General features: G+C 45.0%; 1 protein-coding gene across 1 annotated transcript in view; it reads right to left on the reverse strand.

The window, feature by feature from the left end:
* Nucleotides 1–534: 534 nt before the first annotated feature.
* The window catches only part of nkd1 (NKD inhibitor of WNT signaling pathway 1), a 31,443-nt gene continuing 18,577 nt past the window's right edge, over nucleotides 535–13,400 (reverse strand). Inside the window, exons 5-10 of the mRNA XM_084013985.1 lie at nucleotides 9,211–9,314; nucleotides 8,982–9,077; nucleotides 7,190–7,337; nucleotides 6,256–6,337; nucleotides 5,650–5,777; nucleotides 535–5,063 (exon numbers count right to left, since the gene is read on the reverse strand). Coding sequence (XP_083870111.1) covers nucleotides 4,537–5,063; nucleotides 5,650–5,777; nucleotides 6,256–6,337; nucleotides 7,190–7,337; nucleotides 8,982–9,077; nucleotides 9,211–9,314 — 1,085 coding nt within the window. The 3' untranslated portion in view covers nucleotides 535–4,536. The remainder of the gene's footprint in view (nucleotides 5,064–5,649; nucleotides 5,778–6,255; nucleotides 6,338–7,189; nucleotides 7,338–8,981; nucleotides 9,078–9,210; nucleotides 9,315–13,400) is intronic.

Consider the following 13,400-nt stretch of genomic DNA (forward strand, 5'->3'; position numbering starts at 1 on the left):
TAGATTGTGCAGCACTGAGAGCAAAAATAAATCAACCCCAGAAGTCAGTCTGGTTATACAGGTTTAGACCTTAATTAAAGTGTGTTTTTTTTCTCTGTAAAAGGCCAAACATCATACTGATGAATGAACACCAACCACTAACTGGCTCCATGTAACTCGGTTTCAGTTCATGCAAATATGCATAAATAAGGCCTGTGCCCACAACTGAAGAGTTCTTCTGCACTGATGTCAAGATAACACCATCTTGACTTTTGCCTCATGTATCATGAGACCAGGGTCATCTGATTTTGGACATTTAAATAAAATCGGGCATAACTACCAGATCGCACTTATGATACAATCACATGGTGAGAAATGGAGACCGAGCGAATGATACACTTGTACATGTTCTAGTCGAAATGAGGCTCCCAGTGGTATTTAAATAAAGCTGTGAAGGAAAGATATCACATTATCAATAAGGCTGTTCAAATGTGCACGATAGATACGGACATCCACAGTAATGAAATGAGCCCAGAAGTCAGTCTGATTATAAGGAACGGGTTCATACTTTAATAAAAGGGTATTTTCCCTTGGCACAGATCTGCTATCAAATAAATAAAGCAATTAATCAAATACAATCTATATAAACTAAACAAAGTCATGGAAAAACATGAGGAGGGAGGGGGCAGGAGAGAAAAAAAACAGCTAGTGCTAAACAACTTTCCTTTACGACAAACACCAAGTGGAAAGTGTGTCTGCATGTGGAGAGGGAGAGACAGACAGCTAGCTACTCCTCCCCGCTAAGTGGGATCGGCGTGGCAGATATCGGAGTACCAACTGACATTAGGTGAGTGAAATCATAAATAAGCCTTATATTCTTTCTACACAATGCTGGTTTATCCTTTCTGCAGTCCACTATATACATCGGGTTTTTAAAAAATGTTGATACATGGACCTTACAGAGCAAATTAGTGGTGCAATACATGTTGTATTAACATGGAGGAGTGGCTCTGAATACTGACGAGCTGTACAACAGGTCAGTGGATAGTGGATGTGGAAGGTCTTGTCGCACTATTTGAAAAGGTTTGTTCCGAACAGAAGCATTGATAGCTTGAAATTTAAAAAATGCATATAATAATAATAATTAAAAAAAAAAAAACATTCTGGTAGATTTACAGGAATAGCTGATGACTGAAAACCTAAATATTATTATTTTGATCCCAAATATAGATATATTGTCGGGTAAAAGACAGAAGAAGGATTTTTGCCTGAAGGTTTAAAATGCTTTCAGCGTTCTGTGTGACAAAACTGAGAAGAAAAACCTACTTTCTCAACTCTCAACAAGTACTGTAGAGGTGCTCTTGAGCAAGGCATATCGCCCCGAGTTGCTCCAGTGATGCTGCTTTGAAGTCGGGAGTATTGGAAGTGCGTTTGTAGTGGCCAGCTTTCTGATGGGAGTTCATGTAATAGTACCAATGTGAACTAGGGCATTGAAAAAAAAAGTGTTCTGTCTGTTCAGTAAACCTCTTTGGGGGTGAAAGAAGTTTAAAAATTGCAACCTGGCTGTGGGTCTGTCTAAGCCTTTTCACCAAAATTCCTTCAGAAGGCCTCGCTCTCCGCGACGAATGGGACCACCCCTGCGGCAGGAACGCTCCGCCCGCGTGCTGCCTGTTCACAGAACCAGACGACCATTTCCACACTACTCATATTTGGAAAGTCACGCTGGTATCAACACCGTTTCGGCTGAGGGGGGGAAACCAATGACAAAGGAGTTACAGTTTTATGGGGAGCTCCGGCAGCAAGGACTTGTTGTCCAGGAACAGCAGTGTGAGGTGAGGAAGCGGCGGTATGGAGCACAGCTGTGATCCCCCTGGGAGGGGGGATGACAGTGTTTTCCCACTGCTGGGTCCGGTGGGATGACCCGTCTGACTGGTGCCTCCGCCAAAAAGACAGCCTGCAGCTGTGACGGGACACCACAGGGAATGAGGGCAAGACTGGCATTCACCGCATTCTTGCTTATCACAAACACATGCACACGCTTATGGTGGACTAACCCATCCAGCATAGTGGATTTGACACTAGCGGGCCCCGGGGTCTGGTTAACATAATCCATCATTAGCTAATTTTCTCTGTATGGCATTTGAGATCAATTTCTAGATGTGATGCTGGAGAAACAACAAGGTGATCAATACCCCTTACGTTTGCAGCTCGCATGTTGGTAGCATTAACATCTGCATTTTTTTAACGGCAGCCCATAGGGTATCATGGGACAGGATGAACAGACAGTCCCTTGGTGCTGGCAGGAGAGCAGGGGTGAGTTATGGGTCTGGTGGAGACTGCGGGCTGGGCCCAGTGTTATCCGGCACCAGAGGAATGAGACAGCTGAAAGAGCCCTCGCCCCGCCACAACAACACAAACAGAGCCTTGTTGGCTGAGCTCTGAGGCCACATGGCGGCACGGTGAAAGACCCGCTGACAGCTGGAGGGGGGGGGGGGGGGGACCAGGAAGATGCCGTGGAAACAGAGGGAGCAGCCGCATGACCCTGTGCCAGGCCGAGGGCCGGATAACGAGTTAGGGGAAATCACTAGCCTAGAAGTCGGGGACGTCCAATTAGAGAATCACGGTGCTGTGCAACTCCCAGGTGTGAATATGTGTAACTGCTTGTACCTGAAGCAGGGTGAAAAATGACATGCACGCTCAGCATTATATCTCCCTGCATAAATCTCTCTGTTAAAGGCCAAACGTCATACTGATGAATTAATACACCAGCATTCATTCACAACTACCAGCTGGCTCCATGTAACTTGGTTTCAGTTCTTGCAAATATGCAAAAATAAGGCCTGTGCCCACATCTGAAGAGTTCTACTGCACTGATGTCAAGATAACACCATCTCAAATTTGGTCTAATGCATCATGAGACTTAGATCAACTGATTTTAAATGTGAAAAAGAGAGCTTTTTGTGAAGAACACTGTCTGATAAGCGTTTAAGGGCAAGTTCAAGGGCTGTTTGAGGTGAACTAGTCTGGCTCTTTCAACAAGTGTTCTGTAGCTTTTCAATTAATCTTTATGCAGAACCCACACACTAATGCATAATAGTCTTTGCGAACAGCGTGATGTCCATTCAAATGTACATGAGCTAAGCTTGATGTGTGTTCTACACTGCAGCCATAAAAGGATTCCTTGTTTTTATACGTTTCCATCACGAATGCTTGGTATAAAACACATGTATGTGTTGTGAGCGACTGAACAGCACTGTTGAGAGTTGGGATTTGAGTTATTCAGACATGATTACCAGATCGCCCTCGACGTGTCTAATCACACGGTGAGAGAGTCGAAACACAGAGTGAATGACACAGTTGTACATTTTCTAGTCAAAATGAGGCTCCTAGTGGTCTTCAAATGCAGTTGTGAAGGAAAACGAACATAAAAAGCTTCAGATAGTGAATACAAAGATATCACATTATCAATAAAGGCTTATAAAATTGATAACAATATATACCTTATGTACAGTCAACATTAGTTAATAAAAGTAAGGAGCTTTTTTCACACTTCAGTTATGCAGATCACGACACGATTTCTGTTCTTTGAAAAAAGTTTCTACGCAATTTGAAAATAACCTCTGAATGCTTAGTCAAAGTCACCATTACAACAACAATTAGGATAAAATTAGAGGTAGCAGCGGATTTGGGATCTCTGTTCTTTTTTTCTTTTCTTTTTTTGACTTTATAACATTTCAATAGTTTTTCCTTCCCAGTTTTGCTTACGGGGTATTGTGTGCTTGAATCAGAATCTTCATTTTCATCTTCAAAAAAACCTGCCTGACAGCCTGCTTTAAATACTCACGCACCCACGAGCGCACTTCAAGTGGTTTTCAACAGACACCAGTGTCGTGACACTCTCACACACACACACACACACACACACGCACGCGCACGCGCGCACACACACACACACACACACACACACACACACACACACACACACAAACACACACACACACACACACACACACACACACACACACACACACTATGCCCTGCTCTCCTATCACCTATATTCTTTCATATATCTTTACATCACAGTCTTTCTTCCTTTCGTCCCTCCTTTTCCTTAAAACCTTTTGGCTTAGCGGTCCGGAAGGGTTTATGGTGCTGGTTTGGAGCTGTCGAGTTCATCAGGTTTGGATTACAGGGAGAGGGGGGGGGGGGGCGAGAGGAACGTCGGGGTTGTTTATAAAATATCTCCCCTTTGTCCCACCTCTGTAGCCCCAGCTGTGATCCTCGGTCCTGGTCCTACTGTGGCCCTGAATCACTGTCCTGCTGCACACACCCGAGCTTTTGTACGTCTGACCAACTTCTTTATAACACTGATTAATAACCTCCCAGCACTGGGACAGCCCTCCCATGATCCTCTTCTCCTACCCACTTCCTGTGTCTACTACAAAGGCACTGCAGTACTGTAGGGTAGCCTGGCCGCTGAGGAGGAAGCTCACTGCTTGCTTGCCTGGTTGTTGGGACGTTAAAGAGTGCTGAGCTGTCCCAGGGCAGGGTGGAAATTCAAGATTGGTAAAAGTGGTGGTAATGGTGATGGTGTTCGTGGTGGTGGTGATGCTCATGCCGCTGTACCACTTGTGCCAGACCCCCATCGTACAGCAGGACACTGGGCAGGTCCCTCACCTGCTCCTTCTCCACCACTTGTCCCGGAGCCACCGAGCCTAAGGCCCTGTAGCTTTCCTTGGACCGCTGCTTGTGCTTGCGGTAGGGGGCTGCGGACTGGTGAGGGGGGGTCTGGCTGGGCAGCGCCGGGGGAGGGGGGACACCTCGGCTTCTCATCACCCTGCTGCTGATCTGGGCAGGAGGTGTGCGGCTGTGGGTCTTGGGAGAGCGAAGGGCGTGTTTCCCCGAGTCTTGGCCTCGCGTGCGGGCGGGGTGGAGGCCGTCTGGAGCCACAACGGTGTCCACGACTGTCTGCAAGCGGCGGTGGTGGGAATGGTAGTGGCCATTTTCTGGTTCGTGGGAGCGAGAGCGAGTCTGGTTGGACGAGCGGGTCTGAGGCTCGGCCTTCGTCGGCTCTGCAGTGGGCGCTGTAAAGAACACGGGTATTCATTTTAACTGAGAAAGCAGAGTCAACGGAAAACTTCAAGGTTGCAGAGAAACAATAGCAACAGTCAAAATGTGCTACATGGGCACTCAATGCCCTGGAAAAAAACAGGGAAAAAAATAACCCATTGTCTGCCAATTATGGTGCCAACGGTTCACAAATAGAGATTTAGTAAAATAAAGCTCTACGATAAGATTCTGGCAGCTCTACATCAAGTTCTTTCTTCATGCATATAACCCCGATTCAATGTGACAGAGAGCAGATTTCTGTTAGCACTTCCCTAACAGAACCAACATTAAAATAATCACATGTCATCACTGACCATCAGATCAAGGCTGCTGCTTATTAGACCTAATATTTCACTTCACAACAGCCCCGTTACCTTGATGGGCTGTAGCCTTGAACACTTGATGTATTGTGCTTGCCTGAGCCCAGATGTTTGTACTGGCTTGGAGTTCCACCTAATGGCTCCAAGCAGGTGCCGCAGTAATGAGGGCCCCTGGATGCAGCTTCAAAGGGCCCACGGGTCTGCTGTTTCTCCCTCCCCCCCTTGGCCCCGGTCCACTCACCGGCTCCGAAGCGGGATGTGTAGTTCTCGATGCCTGCCAGGTCCAAGTAGTGGTTCCTGCGTTCCAGGTTCTCATCCACACAGTGGCGCTGGCAGCCCGGCTGGGTGTGGTGGTCACTGTGGTGGCGCCTGTGGACACAAGCGGCACCTCTCATTAGGTAGCAGCTTGGGCCAGAGAGGTTCAGTGTGGTAGTGTTTGGAGAAAGTATAACAAGTGGTCCTTATGATCAGGCAGCGGCACAGTAATTGTTAGAGAAGTGAGATTGTGAGATGGAAAATCACAGGTTTGAATCTCGGCTGGGAGGATGTGAACTGTGCAGTAGGATGGCTGACTCTCGCTGCTGCCACCATCCACTCCTCCTCATTACAGTGGAGGTACATTTGGGCAAAAATAATTAAAAAGCAGAGGACTGCTGCGGCGCCCCAAGTGTGAATCCTTCCTCAAACAACCACTGCCCCTAGCTGCTTTGAACGTTTTCCATTTCAAAAAGTGACAATATTATAAAAAATATGGTAATATACGAATTGCATATTATTATTTTCATCCTTGTAGACACCACAAGCTTCAACAATGGGGACTGACGAGTACAGGGGGAGGTGGGTTTACCTTATGAGCGCTCGAGTCTTCTTGTCCGCACTCTTGGGGTCGTCTATGCACTTGTCAATTTTCTCTCTGGGGTGGGACATGTCTGTGAATGTGTGAAAGACACGAGGCTATTATCAAAGAGAGCTACACACACGCATACGCATACACACACACAAGCACACGACAACAGTCACACAAGCTTCAGAAGAAAGCAACCTTTGTTTTGGGGTTTTACTTTGAAGATCTATAGAAAAGGAAAAACAACCACGCTTCATTTATTCTATTTTCAACTCTCAGCATCTTATAAGGCATGGAATGAAAAAAAAACAAAACAAGCAGACTTCAGAAATTGTTTATTAAGGACGCGAGATCTGATACAGTTTCAAATTAGCATGAAGGCAACCGGCGATATTTTCAAAGCTTGCTCCGTTTGAATCTCTTGATGGATATTTATAGCCAAAACAATAGGATGCAAACACACAGGAATATATACTTTTTGAGATATTTTTTCCCTGACTACTTGTTTACCAAGCCCTCAGTGAGAAAAGTTAAGTCGAACGTAGCTATATTTTCCCGGCAGCTCTGAGAAGGGAGGAGGAAGAGGGGAAAAAAGGGAACTTTAGAGAAAAGAAAAATGGCTGCGGTTATCAAAAGGACTCGGCACATCTCTTAAGGTTTCTTTCAGAGTATTTGAAGGCGCTGAGGGAGGGGGGCCCTCTCTTAGCTCTGTCACTCCCCCCCATCATTAAAAATGAACCCCATTGAGTGGGAGAGATGGAGCGACGCCTAGACTGCGAGGAACAAAGCTTTGACGGGCCTGAAGCAGCCGCCTTTCTGCATGACAACAAACACATCGCTGGGTGAGCTGACAGCAGGCAACACAAGCGGGACCCCAAAACGCCCTCTCCTCTTCCCCCCACCCGCCCCCGCACTACTCTGTTAATGTGAGCTTTACCTGCCGCACCCTGCGTACAACTCCTCCACCGCTGGCTGGAGTCGGGCGCCACGGACAGCTTGACCCGCAGCGTCTTGCTGCTGCTGGGAGAATGGTTGACGGAGGCGTCCACGACCTCGTAGATGGTGTGGAGCAAGCTGGTGATATCCTGATAGACAGAAGAGGCGAAGGTGAGTTTAATCAGGGCTTTTTTTGATACGCAGCATCTATTTAAGGGAGCAAAACATACGTAAACACTATTATTATCACTATGCTACTAGCATTTGCACGTTAAAACTCTGTATCTTAAGCGTCACGCTCGCTAGGAATTTAAAGAAGTGACTCAGAGAACAGAGAAACACAGTGATGTCAGTTGTTTTAGTTTGGCTTTCCAAGTTGAAGCGATCAGACGCGGAGTAAAGACAGGTTATAAATTCATGAATAGAGACGTCTCGGCGGAGGCAGGAGAGGCTGACAGAGATGTCAGGCCTGATAGGAGTTGTGTTCTTTCTCTATTTAATCTCTCAATGTCTCTAACATGACTGGAATTACAACTGCATAGGAAGCAACATCCCTGTGTACACTTTCAAATATATATACTGATATATCATATCACATAAGTGCACATTCACATGCAAAAAAGTGACACCACGCTCAATTCAGGACAAGGTAACTGGCATATTTGGGCTGCTTCATTTGCACACAGAGAAATGCAGTCTCTTGTGGCCGTTTAGAAGCTATATTTCTGTTCTGCTGAGTGTTTTTGTGCGCCATACTGAGATAATGACTCCTCACGGGTGTTGGCAATTGCGCTGGATCTTTTCATAGTGAATCAAAAATCTAATTGTCCTTTAAAAATGCCACCTAGTATGGATGCCACATGAAATGACTCATATAGTATCTCAAATCGTATTAGTGTTTTTTCTTTAGAAGCTTCAGCATAATAGCTCCTCTGACAGAACTGCTGAGAATTAAGCCAACGCCGCACAAAGGCTCCAACGGCATCATTTTCACTTACTATAGTATTCTGACTCATAAGAATAAAGGACTACTGTGAATTCTCCAGGGACCGGTTCCACATACAGTGCGTCTATGTCTGAAACCAGGGAGAAAAAAGTTAAATGAAATAAAATAAAAGCTTCCTGTGTCATTTTTTGTTTCCTTCTCTTTTTTTGTTATTTGTGTGAAGGAGAGAAAAAAGTTGCAGAAGAAAGCCTTTCTTTCCCCCCCTCCAAGCCGCCGCCTGCTGTCTCATGAGCCATGGAGCCACAGGCAATGCCAAAAAAACTGCACAACCAACTGCACAGAGGAGAGCTCCAGTCTCTTTGCGCCATTTCAAGTTGTTCTCAAAAAACACGAGCCTTTTTCTGGATGTTCTCTCAGATCTGTACCAGGTAGATGCAAGCCACGAGGTACCTCGCAGCAGCGGAGACACGCAGATGTCGTTGGATTTGGTTCTTAGGAGTGAGATTGGGTTAAAGGGCTTGTGACTTCTATCCTCACTGTCTTTTTAAGGGTGTGGCGGTACCAGAAAGGGGCAAAACTTAAAGTCATTGACTTATTCTCATACCCAAAAGGAGGATGTTTTACAGCTGCGATCTGCTGACATTTAAAATCTGACATGTTTGATTCATAATGTTTCATTCTGTTAACGCAATAAAACTTGTCTTAAAGGCCTCATTTTACATGATAAACACAACACTACAATCTTTTTTTAAAGGAATTCCTATTCCCGCTACGGTGTAGTGTTTGTCTGTTTATTATATTTATTTACATCACAATTCTTTCATGAAACAAAAATCCAGATTATTACCTCTCTGGTGACTTTGCCGTTGTTGTCAAAGTCGTAGAGGGTGAAGGTCCACTCCTGTCGGTTATCCTCCTCCACGGAGACGGCACACTCCAACTCCTGAAAGAGCACAGGGTTGAACCATCTGCATCATCCAGTGTGTACGAGAGTGTGCATTCATGTGCATGCTGCCATTGCCCTAGTTTCATCCAGAGGGGAGGTAATAAACGTCCTGTTCGGTGTTGACACTCACTTCAAACTGGAGCTGTTTCTGTGGCCCTGCGGGAGATTGGCTGTCCCTCTCCTGCATCTTCTCCTCCACGCAGCAGCTGTCTGTCTTCTCTGGGGGTAAAGCCACTGCAGCGACACACATGCACACACACACACACACACACACACACACACACACACACACACACACAGAGAGACACACACACACACAAAGATAAAAGAGAGAGCCTGAGGATGGAAACGTTGGGTGCAGTCATAACCTGAGGATATGTCGTCGCCTTCAAGTGTTCCTTGTAAGCTCCCACTTCCGAGTTTGGCAGCCGCAATTAAGATGTGTCAGAAATTCAAGTGCTTCTGGTTGTAAATAAACCTACAGAGCACAAAATCCCTCAGCTTTTGTCTTATTTCTCAGATTAATATTAACATAGACTGTATATTAGTAATGTTGGGTTGTGCATAAGTGATGCATACAACACAATCAGCAGCTTTATTTGCAACTTGCAAATCAGAGCTCATAATTACATTTTGTTCAGCTGCACAAATTCACTGAGCTTGAAGCGTGTATTTAGGGTATTTGTGATAATACTCAAAAGGCGACAGAAAATTGAAGCCATTTACAATCTAAAAGTGCTCTTTGGAACAAATATTGTGTTCCAAAGAGCGTTTGTTGATTGAAAAATCCACAAATCTGATACTTTCTTTCTTTTTCAACATTTCAAGTTGCTTCTACCAGTGCTGAAAATACACAAGTAGCAACAGATTCATAGAGAAACAGTCCTCAAATGTAACTTTTGAACGAGAACCTCCTTTTGCAGTTTCATGTCAGGTAACAAGCTTATTATTGCATCATTCCAGAGAGCTGAAGTACTGTTAAATCAAAACAGTAGAGTGGATCCAAAATGTCAATCCAATACAAGCTCTTCCATCAGCCACACAAACAATAACAGTTTTTAAGCTCTTAGCTACGGTATATACATATATGCCCAATGGGTTCAGACATGAAACTGAATGAAACAACACGTCTCGACGTGTGACGGAATAACAGGTGGCATTTGGGTATAAATGGTGGATCGGAAACAGCATGTGAACATCAAAAGGCCTGTGGGAGACCGCATGGGAGCTCGTCACTTTATGGGATGACGTTCACCATAAATGAGCATCCAGACATACAGTCAAGGCAGACACTCCAACGAGAGCTCTAATCTGTCACATGCACTTAAACTGATCCAAATCCAAACTGAGCCAGATCCACCGGCGTTGAGGTAAAAAAAAAAATCCTATACCATAGAAGTCAACGTGAGATTCCCACATCTTACAGCTAAGCTATGGGTATCGTAAGCAGAGCAGAGGACAGAAAAGGGAAGCAAACGTAATCGGTACACGCTGATGTACAGATTCTGTGTTTTTAGCTGAACTGGACAAGACAATATTCGGTTAAAACAGACCGGTGATGCCTCCTCTTGCTGGTAGTGAGGCTTTTAATGTGGCGTGAGCACTACCCCGGACTCCATTTAAAAAAATAGACTTTTACATGCTACATTGCTTGTCAGCAAACTTTAAAAATGATGGATTTTCTTTTTTAAATAGGTGGAACTAATTAATGCCGATGTGAAGAGAAGAGTGGTTCGTGTGGATTTAAAAAAAAGTGACTGCTAATAAATATTTGGAAAGGCAGCTGATAAATATTTAAAGACACTTTAAAGTGTTAAATCTGAGAACAGAATGTGGTGGGGGTGGGGATGCGTGTTTAATTAATTTATTTTGATGTTGTCAACATCTTGGCATTGGAATGAATGAATACCTCTTGTCATTCACAGTGACAGTGACACAGTTTTGGATGAATGAGCTGTCATTTCAAGGAAACGGAATGTTTACATAATGAACTATTTTACATTTAGTCAACGAAATGAGCTGTAGTCATTCATAGAAACATAGTTGGTCGACTCATTGAGGTTTTCATTCACGAAGTACCGAAAAAGTAGTAGTAAAAGTTGTATCGGTGTCGAATTCAGGGGATTGGTGTTAGAATTGGTATTTTTAAACGATACCCAGCCCTACTTTCAACACAGATTATCCAGACAGGACCTGATTTGAGAATTTAATACTCCTTTAAAACCAAATCTACGTGCCCAGGAAACACTGGGTTATAAAATAAGTGAGGGTAAGAGAATCCATTACATTTATTTTTGTCATCCGATTCAACATTATGTTAATGTCTGTGACCACAGTTAAGTCCACCCTGGTGGACACATAAAACTACTGTCCCTGTCTGCTTCGATATATTGGTTTCAGCGCTGGATGCTGGCCCGGCCCTAATGCTCCCGGATATCCATCTCCACTTTGAAATCCAACATTTCGGCTTCTTTGTGAGCCTCCATGAGTAACAGTAATCCACAATCCTCTCTGCTTCATCCTCATATCTGTTTATGTGCATTTTTACTCAGCCTCTACTCCTGTATGTTTCGCCTCTAGTTAGCTTTGTATGAGCATCATCCAATCAGTCCCCACACACACACCCATAAACCTACACAGACCACACCCCTCTCTCTCTCCTCCCTCCCCCCCTGCTCCTCTCCCCTCTGCCACACTTTGAAGTTCCATTTTTCAAACCTTTTGGAAGAAGATCAGACCGGCTGTAAAATAGAATCACTAATTAATTAAGCCAAGTCAAATCTGAAACACTGTTTGTTTGCTCGCCAACGGAGCAGACACAACAGCCCAATTTCTTTCCTCCTGATCCAAGGGAGATCAAAGCAGACCTGTCTCATCCCTGGGTAGGAGAAAATGCCAGAAATGAAAGGCATCATCCCAGGGAGCTTTTACCAACTTTTTGGAGAGGAGCAGCATTTGGGGTCCCGCTGTTTGATCATCTGAGGTGCTCAAAGGGAACATTGTGTGCGAGGGCAAATCTGTTCTGTAGCAGGCTCAATATGGTGGTGAGATGCTTATCTCACGGGCTAATGAAATGCCGGGAGGAGTAACAGTAATCTGCTATCACCCCCCCACCCATCCACCCTCTCTGCCACCCCCAACCACAGACATAAGCCGACTCTTTATGAGAGGAGCTGAGCCAGGGGATTGGCTGTACATTGGATCTGAGGGGCAAGACGAGGGCAGCCGAGGCCGGCACCCTCCAAGCCAAGTCTGTTTTTCGAGCAGCCACGCAACACAGGTAGGGTCGGGAAATCTGCCACACACTGTGAACAATCCCTCCCAGCTTAGCTAGGCTACTGTAATACACAAAACAGGCCCCGTCCTGCCCCTCGTACGTTGGGGAAGCCCAATACTGGCAGCCAGGATGGGGAAGCCTTTTTCTGTGATCAGAACATTTGTTCTTCCTTTTAGAAACCACCACTGAAGTACTCATGAGCAAGGCATTTAATCTTGTTCCACTGTTTCATGACCAAAGGTACTAGACTGCCCCCCCAACATTACAATCTGAAATAAGGTGCCGATGGAGAGTGCAAACTTTTATGTTGTTCACAAAAGGTTAAAAAAAAAAAACTTAATAAAAAGCCTATGTAGGCTTTTCGTCTTGCATGCTTGCATTACCAATGTTAAGTATCCTGAAGACACTTTCATCGTTGAGCCCTTCTTCCATCCTTTTGCATTTTTTTTGCCAGCAAGTTCTTTTTTTAATACCAAGTGCTTCCTTAAAGCCTCTAGGTTTAAGGCTTTCATGTGTGTTCGGTTTTCCGACCATCTCTGCTGCATCTCACTGTTTTCTCTCTTATCTTTTTTACTTAACCCGTCCTTGCATATATGGACAATAAATCAGATCACTGTACTTAATACGGGTTGCACGGTGGTGTTGTGGGTAGCACTGTTGCCTCACAGCGAGAGGGTCCCGGGTTCGATTCACGGGTCGGGTTCGAGTTCGGGATCCTTCTGTGTTGAGTTTGCATGTTCTCCCCGTGTAAGCTGATGGGGATAGGTTAATTGATGACTCTAAAAGGTGTGAATGTGAGAGTGAATGGTTGTTTGTCTCTATATGTTGGCCCTGTGATAGACTGGCGTCCTGTCCAGGGTGTACCCTGCCTTCGCCCAATGACAGCTGGGATCGGCTCCAGCCCCCCAGCGACCCTGAATACAGGATAAGCGGTAGACGATGGATGGATGGATGCACTAAATACAACGCAAGGGGGCATCGACGTGTCCACCTCCGGCTAATAAAGTAAACATCGAAACTCTGACACCATTTTTCAAAAGTCT

This window comes from Eutrigla gurnardus, assembly GCF_963514095.1.
Source record: "Eutrigla gurnardus genome assembly, chromosome: 1".
Taxonomy (NCBI): Eukaryota; Metazoa; Chordata; class Actinopteri; order Perciformes; family Triglidae; genus Eutrigla; species Eutrigla gurnardus.